This window comes from Akebia trifoliata, chromosome 4 (genome assembly GCF_017979445.1).
Source record: "Akebia trifoliata isolate Shusen 1 chromosome 4, ASM1797944v1, whole genome shotgun sequence".
In the NCBI taxonomy this organism is placed as follows: domain Eukaryota; kingdom Viridiplantae; phylum Streptophyta; class Magnoliopsida; order Ranunculales; family Lardizabalaceae; genus Akebia; species Akebia trifoliata.
In genome coordinates, this window is record NC_141378.1 from 12,157,959 (window position 1) to 12,175,113 (window position 17,155).

Genomic DNA, 17,155 nt, shown 5'->3' on the forward strand with positions numbered 1-17,155 from the left:
TCAGTGCATCAATGGGGTTGTACTTTCTCCGATAGATCGTGGCTTGATTAAGAGAGCTTTTATTGTCATACCATCTTTTGCTAATGCCACCCCAAGATGTGTGATAATTCTTTGGTGATTTACATAATGAATTGGTGTGGTGTTAGCAAAAGTTGTTGTGGCAATAGAAATCTCTCTTGATTAATCACTGTCATCTAGTGATCTATGGGATATGGCAACTTCCTTTTGTGCTTGCTTGGATCATTTTTCTTTTTCTTTTTTCATGGATCCCTCCTTGAGGTAGTTCGATGCACAAATTTGGGATGGCAGTTCCTGTCTTCTACTTTGATATCATAGTTCGATCCATTTCTCGACCTATGATTCCGACTTGGAAGTGACCAGGCTGCTTCAAAATTTTGGAGGAACCCTCCTTGAAGCATGACTCCTTAGAGACACCACACACAATATGAAAAAAAATAAAAATTCAACAGATCAAGGAGTCCAATTTTCATTGATGTTTTTTTTTTTGGACGGGCCATAACCATCAAATTAATAGAGGATAGGAGCAATTTGACGACTCTAAGCCCTCATATGGGGAACACAAAATTTTCAACAGTCCCGAACCGTCGAAATTCGGTTTCTAAAATTCTTGGACCTTGGTCCTACAAAAATTTCTGTTGCATTTTGCAGTTTTCACCTAGCGACATGTAATCTAAAGGAAAGAGTTCTTCCTCAACCAATAATCAATCCCATGGATGGTACTAAAGACATGGATACAAATTGACATATATGCACACCTCGAGTTTTGGGTAATTAATTGTTGAGATTACATCATTTTATATCACCTTTAATCTCCTTATCAGAGGGATGCCTTACAAGTGCACTTCGATGATCAAGTCAATAATATAAACTTTTATACAGTTATATTTAATAGTTTAATTAGTTTACAAGATTAGATTTAACCCTATAGTATTTTCTATTTTACTAATTTTCAGCACCCTATTTCTCTCTCTCAATGAGATAGGTTGAAGTTGACAATGGCTACTATTAGTTGGGCCTAAAACTAAGTCCAAACCCTACCTATTTGTCAAACCGTCTGAACGACTAGAAAAATCAATAGTCCCCAAGCCCGGACTGCCACTGGTCTGGCCTGACTATATTCGGGCCAATTTGTGGGCAAGCTGGAATTTGTTCTTTCAAAATAGAGCTGATTGTCGATCAAAATCAGCTGTCGTTTACCTCAATCTCCTTTAAATTTGAATGTCATATAATAGCTTTTCGCTTTTGGAAGGAAACAAGGAAAAAAATCTGGAAACTAACCCAATTATGGAGCCACCAATTGCGAATTAAATACATTAGTTGGCACCGTGAAGAAACAATTCAAACTCAAATGTGACCAAAAGGAACCTTATAAATTTTACAAAGCAGGAAAAGGGAGACCAAGGAAAATGTGGGAAGAAATATCGACTATCAGATCAAATCACTTGGTGTACGATCACCCATCTCGGTTGAACAAGCTAAAGGAAGTATGTTCCGATGGCCTTGTTCCAAAATCTGATTTAAATCTAGATTGGTGAGATACATGGTTCAAATTGTCGAGATCGAAATTCAAATCATTGAAATCGACCTTTTACAACCGTCGTTCTCAATGTTTTAACATCAATCATTGGCATCAACATTTAAATTGTCAAGATCGCGGGCCTTCTGTACGATTATTATAGCTACTTCAGTTAAACTCCTCCAAAAGCTTAATTTTCTATAGTGCAGCATTCTCAAATGTCTGGCTCTATATGCCATAACAAGGCGGACATGCCACCTTATTATTGAACCCCAAACCCATCTCCAGCCCTATAATTTAATAGCCTGGCTAGGCTTGAACTGGCCTACTAATAAATCAGGTAGATTTTCCAAGGACAAGCCTAGCCCATTGATACCTTACCATCTCTTCTTTACTTTGGGTTGTTAATGGATTGGGCTCAGATTGGTTCAGGGTGTACCCAAAATAAACGTGATTGTGATTGAATTGGATCAAATCCAAACTATTAAGATATCATACTAAGAGTTATCGTGTCGAATATTTATTGAATCCCAAAACATTGTTCCAAACCATGATCCAATAATAATGGATTGTGTCATGATCCAATAAGCACGATCCATTCTGATAAAATATTGATATATAAAATATATTTACAATACGGCACGGGCATCCTCTTTAGGATTAAAGATGAAAAATAATAAAGTTAGAGAGGTATGATTGAAAAAAGGGTAAAAGATGAAAAATAATAAAATTGAAGAGATATGAAAGGGGGACAATAAAATCGAAGGGGGTGGGAAAAAAAGTCAATAAAGTGAGATAGTGTGGACTCCACTTCATTTGTTGGGGTGGGACGTTCATACCCACAATTATAGTTAGAATACGATCCATTGTTGTGTTTTATTACATAGATTAGAGTTGTACTGGAGTGACCTCAAGATTGGACCTTATATCGCACATCTTAACATGAAAGTGGATATGGATCATAGATGTTTTTCACTCGTATGTCGTGGAAAAGCATCTGTGTTTCCCATACAGTTTCACTACTGGGTGTGATGTGAGGTCCAATCTTGAGGTCACTTCAGTATTAATCTATAGATTATATAGGCAATTCTAGTTAATAAATCAAAAAGATTTGGATCCAACAGCCTCGTTTTCAATCTAATATAGCAAATCAATCATTTTACTTACGCTCTATCTCTCCATCCCTTCTCTCTTTACAAATTTAAAAAAGAAAAAAAAAAAAACCATGAGTAATCTTCTACGCTAATCCTATGCAGTCACATCTTCTTCGGCTCAATATTAACAAAGAGAAGGAAGCAAAGCTCAAGATCACCAAACATTTCAGGTTAATATGTTTTTTCATCCAAAGCTCTCAGAAGCCTTGATTTTATAGCCAACCAAACTAACTATGGAAGCCAAACAAATATCTAGATTCCTAATAACTAAAATGATTTCTACTAATTGAAGGGCGTAGAGCACCCCCTAATTGGATCAACTATTCAAACAAACCTCGAAAATGACTTCCCAACGGCCACACTTGAGTCTCCTCCATGGACACCCTAGATGGTTCGTCACCAACACTAACTCAACATTAGATAAAATAAGTATAGCTATGCAACTCCATTTGGAGCCTATACTCCCTTGATCGTGTCATCTAAATTTTGATTTACAGTAATTTAAGTTTTTTAGTCAATGTTGATTGATCTCTTTAAAAATAAGATTACCTTAAGCAACTGATTTGATTCTAATCGAAGAGGTTTTGGGACCAATCCAATATAATAGCCTTATATATTTACTATGTATTGATCTACTACTTATAATCCAAATAGGAAAATTCTTTCATTAATGAATTTTTGTGTGCTTAATATACGTGCTGCAGACACCCCTTGGAGCCAGAATAATGATTTTTATTATTTTTGTATAAGGAGTTTAATGTATTCAATATGTTCTTTTTCCAATCTTATAAAAAAAATTCAGATGTTGAACATGTCTTCCAAAATTTCTAACCTTATTAAAATAGGATTTGAAGTCGAACATATTGCTAAAGTTGACTTAGATTAGAAAAACTCAAAAGAATATAATACTTAAGAATTTTAAGGGGTTTTGCAGGTGAAAGATTTTGCAGTCGTGTTCTTTCACAGAAGACAAATGTTTAGCAAAAGGATAGAGTTGAGGGTTTCGTCGAGCATCCGACAGAGTTGAGAGGTGAGGGTTTTGGCCTGAATGGCGGTGTGATGGGTCAGGGGTATTTTGGTCAAAAATCTTAGGTTAGTGTTTAGTGTAGCAAAACGGCTTATTTGCTATATATATTATGTTGAAAACGAGGCTGTTGGTTGAAGAATCCAATCTTGTGGATTTATTCGCTAAAATTCTCTAGATTATATGCAATATATTGTGTATAGACTTTTATATGATCAAATGAGATAATGATTTTATCTTAAACCAATCCAATATCTTTTCTTATAAGACTTTGGTGGATTGGATCCTAAAAACGTGATACCAAATCCTAAATTGTGTCGGATCAGATTTTAAACCCGTCCGATCAATTGACAAGCTATCACCCTTTCCTATCGCTCATTTGTCTTTCTTATGATTAATCTTACTTCAAATCATTCAATATGGTCTAGATTGAGTCAACTCGTATTGAATCATGAGTTGCTTGTATATGGAACATTTGTCCAAACTCGAGTTAAATCATCTCGAGTTGGGTGCTATTTTTTTTTTTTTTCTTTTTTGAATAATGCTGAAGTGACCTAATTCTGGAATCTCATATCGCACTTCTTCACTCGAAAGTGTAGGTAAACCATAGATGCTTTTCATAAAGATACGAGTGAAAAAACATCTATGATTCCTATTCACTTTCACTTAAGAAGTCTGATGTGAGGTTGCTCTTAAAGGTATCTAGGGTCTATGTCCTTTCACTCAAACGAACAGTTGAGGTAAGAGTTTAGATATTTAAATTTGAATAAATAAATAAATAAAAAAGAAGAAGAAGAAGAAGGTAGATTTAATGCAGCTCCAAGTTTTATATAAATATTAGAGATACCCTTTGACTTAGGTCCTATTTGAGATACTAAGATAAATGACTTAAAGACACTCATCTTTAACTTCTAGCTGATTTTCTCATCAAGACCAATCATCTTCAACCATAAGACTTTTTTACCCTCTTTTTCAAGCTTAAGATTCTAATTTCTTCAACGTTCAATCCATAAGACCAAGATAGGATTTTTTATATGTAAAAGCCTAATGGTATTGGATTAGAAATAATTTATCCTAGAATTTAATAACTTAAAAATTTAAGATATTTTTATCTTCGTCTTTAACCTTAAAGATTCTATCTCCTTCAACCTTCAAACCTTGAATAAATAAGACTTTTTTAACCTCTTTTCCATTAGGCTTTTAAGATTCTAATTTCTTCAACGTTCAATCCATAAGACCAATATAGGATTTTTTATATGTAAAAGCCTAATGGTATTGGATTAGAAATAATTTATCCTAGAATTTAATAACTTGAAAATTTAAGATTTTTTTATCTTCGTCTTTAACCCTAAAGATTCTATCTCCTTCAATCACTCACAAAGATATGAATTTTCTACCCCTAAAAACTTTTAAAATAAAGTTTTATTACTGACATACACAACAGAGAATCTTTGGTGTAAGTACATCTAAGAGTTTTCAAAACAACATTCCTAGGAGTAGAGGCGAATTTACATTGGATTCCCTTTCTTGATTTGATCCTATCATTTTTAGTAATTTCTCACCCATTTTAAAATTCTTCATTTGTTTAGTTATTTTCTTAATTTAGCTCAACCAATTCAACATGATCACTTCCATATCAATATGTCATTTCCCTGATTTTTCGGGATTTTGATTAATCTTGGTTTGTGTTGTATATTTAGATACATTCGTGACCTCCTCACTTGTTGTATGACTATGCGATTTTAGGACTACCTACTCCCAAGTTTATTTTCTTGAAGCACTTTTCTTGGATTATTCAGGAGTAGTTAATCGGAACAAATCTCTATATGACACATGGCATGTTATTAGTGGTTGAGGATTTTCATCCCCCGTACACATTAACGAACACTTGAATCTTTTTCCTCTATCTAAAACATCATTTTACGTTCCAAAATCCTTGTTGCATTTGAGGTTTGAAAGTTGAAGATAACTGGTTTGGGGGGGAGGGGAGGATCCAAGGAATTTTTTCTTATAGAGTTACTATTGCCACACCAACTTTTATTAATGCCACGCCAATTCCTAAATAAATCATCAAAAATTACACACAGTTGGTGTGGGGTAAATAAAATTTGGCGTGGCAATATCTAGAGGTTGAAGATGCAAGTAGTGAGGTCATTTTCTATTAGTCCATCAACGATGGCTGAGTTAATCATCAGTTTGAAAATATGGGAGGTGTCTCGAATATTCTCAAATGTGGAGGGGTTATGTTTAAAACACCCTAACTTCTGATGGCTTTCGATTCCAAGGCGGCACGCACATGTGAATCTTTTGAAAGGCGTGAGGATCTTGAAGATTCCATGCACCACAATAATGATGTGACGTCCACCAAAACACCTGTCCATCTGTCGCCTACTTTTTTTAGCTCTAGCTGTCTTGTTTGGTAACAAAGACAACGCTATCCACCAAAATTTTGACCCCTCGAAGCCTATAAATAAATAAAAAAAAATTCAAAATTTTCTCCATGATTAAGCGTTAAAGGTTTAAGTGAGTGTAAGTTAATCTTCTTAAAAGAGGGGATTAGATCCTCTTTATCCTATTTTTCTTATAGTGCCCTCTAACAATTTTTTTCATAATTAGCCTCTTAGGACACTCGACTAATCCTCGAAAAAGTGCAATCCTCTCCCCCTTAGACGAACTAAATATTTTTTTGGAATAAATCCTTGAGGGTGGCCCTTAAGGAGGATTCGAACTCAAGACCTTAATTTCCTGAGGCGTGGTCTTGATCATCTTATTGACCTTTGGGGGTTAACTTTTATTTTTATGATTGAACAAGTGCCATACTGAGAAAAAAATCCAAAAAGAACTATAAAAAAAAATGTTACAAAGAATCTGCTCCAAAACAAAATTAACATCATCTACTTAAGAGATTATCATAGCAACCCCATCCATATAGGGGTATATTAATGGACGTGCAATTAATTTATACTATATTTAAAACTTATCAAGTCGTCTTAGAAATCCAATTATTGAGTAGTGTTGACTCGAATGAATTTCAAGTAGGCAAGACACAAATTTGATAGAATCATCCCATCAATTAAAGTGAGTTCAAAACTACAGTGAATTTGATCAGAAACTTGATTGAGTTTTTTTATTATATATAATTTTTGTATAGAATAAAAATTAAGTATTTTTTTATATTTTATAAATAATAAAATATTTATAAAATACATTCATTTGATTCATTCAAGTCGACTCATCTATCTCAATTATGATATTGTAATCATGGTAAAAAATGTCATTTTGGTTCGGTGTTTTGATTTTTTGAAAAAAAAAAAAAAAAAAAACTCTAAAAAAAAATGAAACATTCTTGAAACATATAATATTAAAATTTTTAAAGAAATTTTACACAAAAGACAGTTAAGAAGCATGGGATCAGTTCAAAGACACATGGTATCTCAAATGTTTACCAAAACATAAGGATTTTTGGCTAAATAACCTAGTCTTTCATAAAAGACCAACATCAATGGCATATATCATCTTAGATCTCTGAGTCATAACTCATTTTTATAAATGAAGAAAAAAAAAAATTCAAAGAAGAAGAATAAGAAATTGAAGATCTTACTAACATAATCTCCAATGACCTCACTCAACTATCTAGATCCAGGTCTCTCTCTCTCTCTCATTCCCTTTTTCTTTTTTGATTTCTCGGACAAACACCAAAATTTCAAATATTTTGTTCTTGGGAGTGTCTAGTCTCAATAAGTTGAAAAGTTAGAATGTTTCGAGAATTTTAATATCCAATCCTCACCAAAATCAAATGAATAAAAACCTTACACTTAAATACATAGTCTAAAGAGTGTTGATTATCTATCAAATATCAGATTAATGCAGATCCATTTACACCATAATCAAGAATTGGATTATGTTCTTTGTGATTTATTTATCACAAAATCTCAATGATTCGCCACTGATTTAAAGTTTGGCATACCATTCTCTAGAACAGAATGAGAATCTATAAAATAAAATAAAATTTTCTTTAAAAAGAAAAAACCTTAAAAGGAGTCTGTGGAATTCCATAAAGCTTATCCGTATAAGGAGTACATATTATTCCATCATGTTGCATTCCAAAAATTCCTATCCGGCTAGGGAGTACAATATTATTCCAGGATAGACTGACTCATTATGGGGCAATTTTACTCCTATAACCAAACGCTCGTCAGATAGCAATACAAAACCACCACAGACGTCCCATCAAGTCCGAAAAGAGGACAAGTTTAGTGTTTCCGACAGTGGTGGAGGTACAATGTACACAAACTTTGTGACGCTGACGTGTCACTCAACATCTTCTTTGTTGTAGAGTGGTTTAGTTTGACATACCCCTCCACGTTCTACTGAATATTTTTAGGTACCGCTGTGTTTTAAAAGTTATAATATGATCCACTTGACTTTTGCATTCTCTAGTAAACAAATAGAAAATGACTTAAATACCCTCATTTTCAACTTTTATAAGATATCAATCGTATGTGCTCAAAATCAAAACCTAAATAAAAATATTGGTTCCATTTCTTATCCATCTTTGTTTCAGGTATCGAATCCTTTGAACCATAGGCCCTACAAATACACGTTACACCATCAAAACAGATAAGGTTGATATTTGTTTTTGAAAAAAAAAAAAAAAAAGTAGCATATAATTCATTGATTGTTTATTTACAATTCTTCAAGCAAATCAAAATTTCAAAAGAAAATTTTAGAAAATTAGGATTTAGAGTCTTTGTTTGTAATTAAAAAATTGTGACTACATTTAATATTTCATTAATTAATATTTAATTGGATTAATTAATATCCTTATAAATAAAGAAAATACAATATCAAGTCCCTATTACGCCTTACCAAAAATCAAATAGAAAAATATATGATTCCATAATAGTAGACCAGAAAATGGACTAATCTATTTTGAATTCATCAAGTGATTGAGCACCAATTGACGCCCTTAATTTTACCTTTCTTTCAACCTCACATTTCTAAATATTTCAACCTTCAAATCTTACTTACAAGACGAGAATTTTAAAATAAAAGATGAAATATTTAATGAAAAAAATAAGGATTTTCTACAAGGTATTATTAAATGAGGTTGAAAATCATCAAAATCAATAAGTTAAAATTAAATTACCATCAAAATCAATGGATCGTTTGTTGAAGTTGAAGATGATGGCCTTTTAAGTCATTTTTCAATAAAAGAAGACTGAGGTCCAGGAGCAAGTCATGTTTGAAGATAAAGGGTTATCTCACGTATTCACTAAAATATGAAGGGGGTGTGTATAATCAACCTTTGCCTAGTTCAGTTGGAGTCTCTTTTGAACTTTCAAAAAGGCAATCCAATTAATCACCCCGCAGATATGGAAGTGGAACCTTGACCTTTTACGCGTACCCCCTCAATATTTTAAAGATATTTGAGATACCTTCATATGTTTTTCAAAATATGACATGCCACCTTGAACTCAATTTTATATTACAGATTGCGGAAAATGATTAGAATGCCCTCTTCTTTGACCTAATTTTCCCTCCTCAAATACTATCATCGCCGACATTTAAATTGCAAAATACCTTTTATAATCCCACATTAGTCAATTTTCTAAACTTACGAAAAACCTTTTATTTTATTTTCTTTAAAATCAATCTACTTGACTAAAACTAGATTATCTATTTAGAAGAGAACTACTATTGACACCCCAACTTCTTTAAACATTTATCACTCCCAATTAAAGATTAAAACACACTCTTTAAATATTATAAAGATTTGGCTCAATTTATAAGCTCTACATTACAAATCATACACAAATCCTAGTTTTAGATAAAATAATGAGTTGTGATAATCTGACTCTCTCACGTAACATACTCAAAGTAGTCTTGACGTGGCATGTGTTAGAACCATAGATTTTATGCCCCGAGATATATATCTACACAGTCTCATAGATATTTGTAATTGTCTATCCCGAGGAAAAAAGATCTATGATTCTAACACATGTCATTTCAAAAAAAATAGTTTGGAGATGTGAAAAAAATATTTGATTTCTTTTAACTAAATGATGAAGATAAGGGTGTTTAAGTTATTTAAAATTAGTCTATAAGAGAAGACCATGGTCAAAAGGCATATATCATTAGTTTAAGAAAGTTCACAATCAACCAAAAAGGAGTCTTATTTATGGGGCATGCGCACTCCCACAATTGAGTTGTGTAGGTCCCACTGATTTCGCCAATCAAAACGATTGTTGGGAGAAATAATGGGACACGTTTGCTTCCACCAACTTTGAACTGTACAGAATCAATTCCGATATACATAGGGAAGTGAAACCCTTCTCTTACCGACGTAGGTGCTGTTTGTTAAACTGAAAAAAATAAGTGCTGAATAGCATTAAGCGCTGAAACTTATAAGCGCTGAATTTAAGTGCTAAAAAAGTTGTTTGTTTAGATGCTGAATCATGTTTGTTACACATTGCTGAAACTGATAAATTGTCTTTGTTACCCTTACAATCATATTATACATTGTTTGCATGTTTTAAATGCTTATTTATTATCAAACACAATAAAATATATTATTTCTTATAAAATTAAAATACAATTTATTTTTAAATAATAAATAATACTCAAATCTTCAATTTATAAATAATAATTTCTATTTATAAAAGCCCACAAATTTCAAATTAAAAATAATAATGTCATACAAGTCACCAAAATTTGAAATCAACTTTAAAAAGAACTTAATTTTTATGAATAATTTTCGATGGAAATGAAGGATGTGTAATTATAAAAGCACCCTATGAATTAATAAGGGCAACCCACACTATAGCCATTTTTTGTTTTGTTTTATATGGATTAAAATTTTGGAATGACCAAATTTTAGTGAGGATAATTTATATGGTCTAGAGATCATCCTCACCAAAAATCAGTTTATTTTGAAACTTCTAACTCGTTAAAAATAGTTTTCAAAAAAAAAAAAATGGACAATTTACGATTCTTGAACTTGTTTTGATAGGGTTAAAAGTTTCAAGATGTGCTGATTTTTTTGTGAGAATGATCTCCTCATTGTAGAGATCATCCTCACCAAAAATCAACTCATTCCAAAATTTTAACCCATATAAGACAAAATAATTTAGCTATGGTGGGGTTTATTAATTTGTGGGGGTCTATATACTTATCCATGGGATATAAGAGGTAATATCATTTTAAGAATAAGGGCATAGTTGTCCATGCTCAAAAAAACAAAGGGCATACTTGTCCGTGTTGAAAAAGCGAAGTGCTTACCGCTTCAGCACTTTTTTCAGCATCAAAATAGTGCTGAATTTTTTTCACTTATTTTCAGCAATAAGCACGAGTAAACAAACGCGCTATTTTGACAAAAGTGCTGAATTTAATTTTTTTCAGCAATAAGCACTGAAAAATAGCGCAAACAAACACCACCGTAGTAAGATTTTGAGACTTAGTAAGGGTAGTTTTGCTCAAACAGATCACCACATCAGAAATCCAAAAAGAATAAAAATAAAAATAATTCAAAACATAATTACTTTTGAAATAAATTCAAGATTTTGAAAATAGACGATTATCAAACTTTCACATAACTCCCACACTAGAAAATGAAATTCAATCGTAAGGGTGAAGTCCTTACGAACTTAGTGACTCTAGATGAATTCTACTGGAATGCTACATAGCCACACACGTGGTTAAATCCAAAAGATCTAATCATAGATGTGCAAGGTTTGTTTAGTATTTTAAAATGGCTACTTTTTCACTTATTATAAAGTATTAATTCTCCTAATAATTTGTGAATTATACTTCAACTTCTCGAATGATTGAAGAAACGATTAATATTTATGTCCAATTCAATTATTTGTAAACAGTCACAACTTCTTGAATTCTTTTGAAATATTCACAATTTATTCTTTTTTGAATTAAATAAATCTAAAATACTTTTTACAAAGAAGGGTAAAATACAAATTAGCCTTTATTTTTACATAAATAAATAAAAATTATCTTAATATTGCATGGTAATATTTTCATTTTTTTTATATTTAAACTTAAAGATTTTACAGTTAGACAATGAGTCATTGTTTATTATTGAATCTCAAAATTATCAATAATTTCTTTTGAACATGAGTCTTGGTAACTAAATTTATAAGAGAGTATGTGATTTGCATTATGAAGAATTGTATTAGTGGTAGGATTAATCATAAAAAAAAAAATATATGTTCTTAATTTAAATTTACACTAGCCATATTTTAATTAAGGGTCAAGATCCCTTGACTCGTGAAGATTGAGAGACACATGATCGTTTAAATAAAAACTTCAATCGTTGAGATTTACCCATTGGAAAAAGTATCTCCGAGATATGTGTTGTAAAGATATTCATAATCTCAATTGTTAGATTTCGTATGTAAACGGTTGTGATTAGGGGTGCAACTTGGTTTGATTTGATTCGATTTGAGGTCAAATTGGAACCTAACCAATATAGGTCAGTTCCACTAAATAAGAATCAGAACCGAATCAAATCCATTGGAACCAAACAGAACTAAAGTCGGTTTGGTTCGATTATATGGATTGCCAAAATATTCTATAAATTATAAGTATCATTTTTTATAGCAAAAACAAACATATAATAAATAAAAAAAATCCATACAATAAATCATTAATCTATCCATAAAAGTCATTAATTTATCCATAAAAGATCATTAATCTATGTCCCAACTCTTAAAATAATTCATAATAATTATTTTATATATATTTATTACATGCATAAGGGTTCGGTTCTCAGTTTGGTTTGGTTCTATACAAGCTTGATCCGAGAACTGAATCAAATTGATCGGTTCACCATTTTCGTAATCCAAAATCGAATAGCAACTTATTCCAAACTGAACCAAACCACCTTAAAGCTATTAGTTTGATTCAGTTTTTGATTTGAACTGGACCAAGTTGCACCCCGTGATCATGTGTTTTCTCATGAGTCAACATATGCCAATCCTTTAATTAATAAATATGTTAACATATTTTACCTTAAGATTAACGATTGGAAGATGACAAATATCTAGGATAATTTTAGTTGACAAAATGAGTCTGAATAGTTAAAAATATCTTACTCTGGACATGATTTCATGGATTAGAGAATTATAAGTCTTACCCTACTTTGTGGGTTCGAAATCAAGGTTCTAGGTCTCAAATTGTTTTTGTTTTTTTTTGGTAGAAAATGTTGAGTTAGTGGACCAACTTGCCCAATTGATAGACTTGTCAAACATAAGAATATATCTATTTATCCCATTATAAGGAAACTCCTTAAATTTCGATATTGGATTTGGAATAGAACAAATACCTAAGACATTAATACCGATTACAATTTGTTTGGAGATCTTCCTAAAGTAAAGTAGGAAGCAGTCACCAAGCACCAATGTAAAAAAAGTTGAACAGAGATTCTAGGGGCATTTTTCTATACTACCTTTTTAAAAGAGGGTAAATCTAATATTGCATTTTACAAGGGGTTAAACTTAATATCACCTATTTAACAGTGGGTGTTACTAAAATACCCAATAATTTTACTTTTGTGTGAATTTAGGGTTTCTTGGAGGCTTAGCTGCAGTTCCATACGTACAGAATCTTATTAAATAGGGTGAATCCTTTACTTTGTTAAATTTATGGAAATCTGTACTGTGGGTCCCACTAACTAAATCCTTGCGGAAATTACTAAAATAAGCTTAGACGAGTCCAAATGGTACAGCTCTTACAGGTTTTCAGAGTTTTTACTGCATCTGCCGAAAAATCAAAAATTTAATAAGTACGATCACTTTACAAAGACAACTTCTGACGCTTAGTTTCGTAACCGGACCCCACCTAAACAAGGACAAAACTGTAATTAAATGAGCTGTTTTAGTCCAGATATTTAGTAATACATCCTTGAGAAGTTGGGGATATTAGATTTACACCCTTGCAAAATGCAAAAATAATTTTATTAATTGACCGAAAGTTAATCTCTTTTTATTGATTGTCGGTAAAAATTTTCTTTTATTCATAATATTCTGGATAATCAAATTTGAATATAATGAAAATTCCATCATTAATTCATTATAAAAAGGCAATTTATTAATACTCCTAAGAAATTGAAGATATTAAGTTTATAACATTTCAAAAATATAAAATAAGATTTAACCTTTAAAAGTGATATCTAAAAACTTAAATTATTATACGAGTCTAATCATAATTGTAAATAATTGAAATTATTTTAACCGGTGTTATAATGTTTTGTAATGTTAAGATTATAATTTGAATCAAATGTGTTTTAATATTTAATTGGAATGTAATAAGTAAAAGTTGGAGTGCAAATAGTAACTCTAAAAAAATATATATGGAAAGGGTATTTCTGTCTTTAAAATTTTCGAACACGAACCATTTTCTTTCAAAATTCAAACTCGTGCATTAAGTAGCCGTGTCCCCGGAGAAGAGATTCCTCCAATCAAGAGGAACGGATTTCAAATCCATTTCATTAAATTTCAACATAGAGAGATTTCGAGTCCGAAACTGCCTATAAAATCAGGATAGCAACCTTTCATCGTTCTCTAAGCAAGATCGAGAGAGAGAGAGAGAGAGAGAGAGAGAGAGATGGGTGGTTGGGCTATAGCGGTGCATGGTGGCGCTGGTGTGGACCCTAATCTTCCACCACAGCGTCAAGAGGAGGCGAAACAACTTCTCATTCGCTGTCTCAATTTGGGGATCTCTTCACTTCGCTCTTCTCTCTCTGCAATCGATGTCGTCGAACTTGTTGTAAGTCCGCTGCGATCTTTCTTTCTTAAATCAACGGTTCAGATTTTCAATATTTTATGAGATGAGATTTTATTCTGTGGTTCCAGGTACGTGAACTTGAAACAGATCCATTCTTCAATTCTGGCCGTGGATCTGCTTTGACAGATAAGGGAACGGTTGAGATGGAAGCAAGCATCATGGATGGGCCCAAGAGGAGATGCGGTGCGGTTTCGGGTGTAACAACAGTGAAGAATCCAATCTCACTCGCGCGTCTCGTAATGGAGAAATCTCCTCATTCGTATCTCGCCTTCTCTGGTGCTGAGGAATTTGCCAGACAACAAGTAATTATTTTTTGGTACAACTTACTTTGTTCTATTTTCGATCCAACCGAGAGACATCACCAATCAGGGAGTTTGTGGGACACGTGTTTGGTAATGAAAACTAATGATCTTTGTTGGATTTGGTTTTGTGTAGGGCGTGGAAGTAGTGGAAAATGAGTATTTTATAACGGAGGACAACGTTGGGATGTTGAAGCTGGCCAAGGAAGCAAATGCAATTGTGGTATGTTAATCTGAATCCCTTGATTAAAGGGTGCTTTAGATATAAATCCTCCATGTTTTTGGTGAATATCTGAGACACCCTTATGCTTCGAAGTTGATGTCATACTTTGCGTCGTGACCAGTGTATTTTTCAAAATGACCTGAACGCCCTTATCTTCTACTTTTGGCAAAAATAATTCATTTTTTTGGAAAATAATAATAAAAATTAAGTTTTCATTAAATTATATAGAAAAAAAAAAAAAAATTGAAGGTTCTAAAATTTATGAAATTATTTTAAATTAAAATTCTAAAAAACGTTCGTCTTGTTCGAGTGAGATAACTGAGTGAAGGGGTATATCATCAGTTTGAAAGGTAAGAGGGGTTATATAAAAGATTCCCAGTCCTAAATTAAAAACTTCCTCCTCTTTTATCGGCTTCTGATGGACTTTGGCTTCGGTTCTGAATATTTGATTATAAGCGCAGGTGCGTCCGAGTATTTAATTGGCTTACGTTACGTAAATTTGTTTATCTAAGGTGGTGTTTGGAAACAAGACTTAAGTTAATCTAAACAAGAATTAGTGTTAAATGATTTGTGGACAAGTGGGTTGGTTTGGTCCCCAAAAAGGCTCTGCAAAAAAGGTTGTCAAAGTGGGATCCAGTGGGGGCCCACTGCAAAATCACAAACCAAAACATAAGTCCTTTTCAACAGGCTGGGGTCATGTTTTTCAGATCTTGTCAGAAACCACCGCAAAATTATTAGAGCGACCAAATTGGCACTTTTCAGAACTCCAATGACTCGACTTGATTTTGATTTCAATATGAGTTCACTCGGCTTTGAAGTTGGTTGAGTTAACTTTGAAACTAATTTACTGAATACCCCCTCTATATGTCAAGTTATGACATGCAATCCATGACCTCGGTGTTGTTGTTTACAGACTAATTAATGAAAATGACCTAGATGCCCCAAATCGAATGTTGGCTGATGCCCTTACCTTATTATTAAGGAATATCATTTGGGAATTATGTATGTATGATCTTTTGTTTCAGTTCGATTACAGGATCCCATCATTGGGTCTGGAGACGTGCAGTGTTGGTGCCGGAGTGGTGGAGAGCGGTTTGCAAATGAACGGCCTTCCAATCAGCATATATGCACCCGAAACTGTTGGATGTGTGGTGGTGGACAGCCAAGGCCGGTGTGCAGCGGCAACATCCACAGGTGGCCTCATGAACAAGATGACGGGTCGCATAGGTGACTCACCCTTGATAGGTGCAGGGACATATGCTTGTGATCTTTGCGCCGTGTCGTGTACAGGGGAGGGTGAGGCCATAATACGTGGGACGTTGGCAAGGGACGTTGCGGCCGTGATGGAGTATAAGGGGTTAAGCCTTCAGGATGCTGTGGATTATGTGGTGAAGGAGAGGTTGGATGAGGGGATGGCTGGCATGATTGCTGTGTCAAAGGATGGGAAGGTGGCTTATGGGTTTAATACTATTGGGATGTTTAGAGGGTGTGCTACTGAGGATGGGTTTATGGAGGTTGGTATTTGGGAGTAGAGAGATAAATTAGGATGTAGTTTCTAAATGACAATAATGGTAATTCTTAAGAGTTATATTATATTTATGTATTAATTTATATTTCTCAATCTCAAGATAATAGTAATCAAGTATGGATTGGGTTTCTTCTTAAAAACCCATCATCTCTTCAAGCTCCTTCAAAATCCAATCTTGTTTCTTGAGATTTGAAGGATGAAGATGATAAGGTGAACTAGTAAAAATCAGGCTTCACGAACCATGACAGGGGTCCCTTCTACCTCTCTAAAGCTTCCAAGACTTACATAATGTGTGAATTTAGATGATTTTTTATTTTATTTTTTTATTTTGGGGAGTGGGGGAGGGTGTTATGTGTTGACAGGCCTGTCAACGTGGAACCTACGTGTTTGTCGACATGTTTCTATCAAAGACGGAGACCTACCGACACTGACAAAAACCACAACTTTTTTTTTTCCTTCCATGTTGTGTGTTTTTCTTGAAAAAGGAGTAATGAATATTACAAAACTTTTTTCCATTATATTTTTAAAATCTAAAAAAACAAAAATAAAGTTAAATGTATGTCCATGGGATGATGTCAACATGGCTCAATCCA

The 17,155-nt window shown here is 33.1% G+C and overlaps 1 protein-coding gene across 1 annotated transcript; it reads left to right on the plus strand.

The window, feature by feature from the left end:
• Positions 1–14,276: 14,276 nt before the first annotated feature.
• LOC147403825 (putative isoaspartyl peptidase/L-asparaginase 2) lies at positions 14,277–16,655 on the plus strand. The gene is made up of 4 exons (XM_086439568.1): positions 14,277–14,494; positions 14,581–14,814; positions 14,948–15,034; positions 16,060–16,655. The coding sequence occupies exons 1-4, from the start codon at positions 14,333–14,335 to the stop codon at positions 16,564–16,566; spliced, it is 990 nt and encodes a 329-aa protein (XP_086295694.1). The 5' UTR covers positions 14,277–14,332; the 3' UTR covers positions 16,567–16,655.
• The last annotated feature ends 500 nt before the right edge of the window (positions 16,656–17,155 follow it).

Bases quoted from the DNA above. Each gene is read 5' to 3' on its own strand.
- LOC147403825 (XM_086439568.1), top strand. From the start codon at position 14,333: ATGGGTGGTTGGGCTATAGCGGTGCATGGTGGCGCTGGTGTGGACCCT. The intron at 14,495-14,580 runs GTAAGTCCGCTG...CTGTGGTTCCAG, and splicing joins TCGATGTCGTCGAACTTGTT to GTACGTGAACTTGAAACAGA. The intron at 14,815-14,947 runs GTAATTATTTTT...GGTTTTGTGTAG, and splicing joins AGGAATTTGCCAGACAACAA to GGCGTGGAAGTAGTGGAAAA.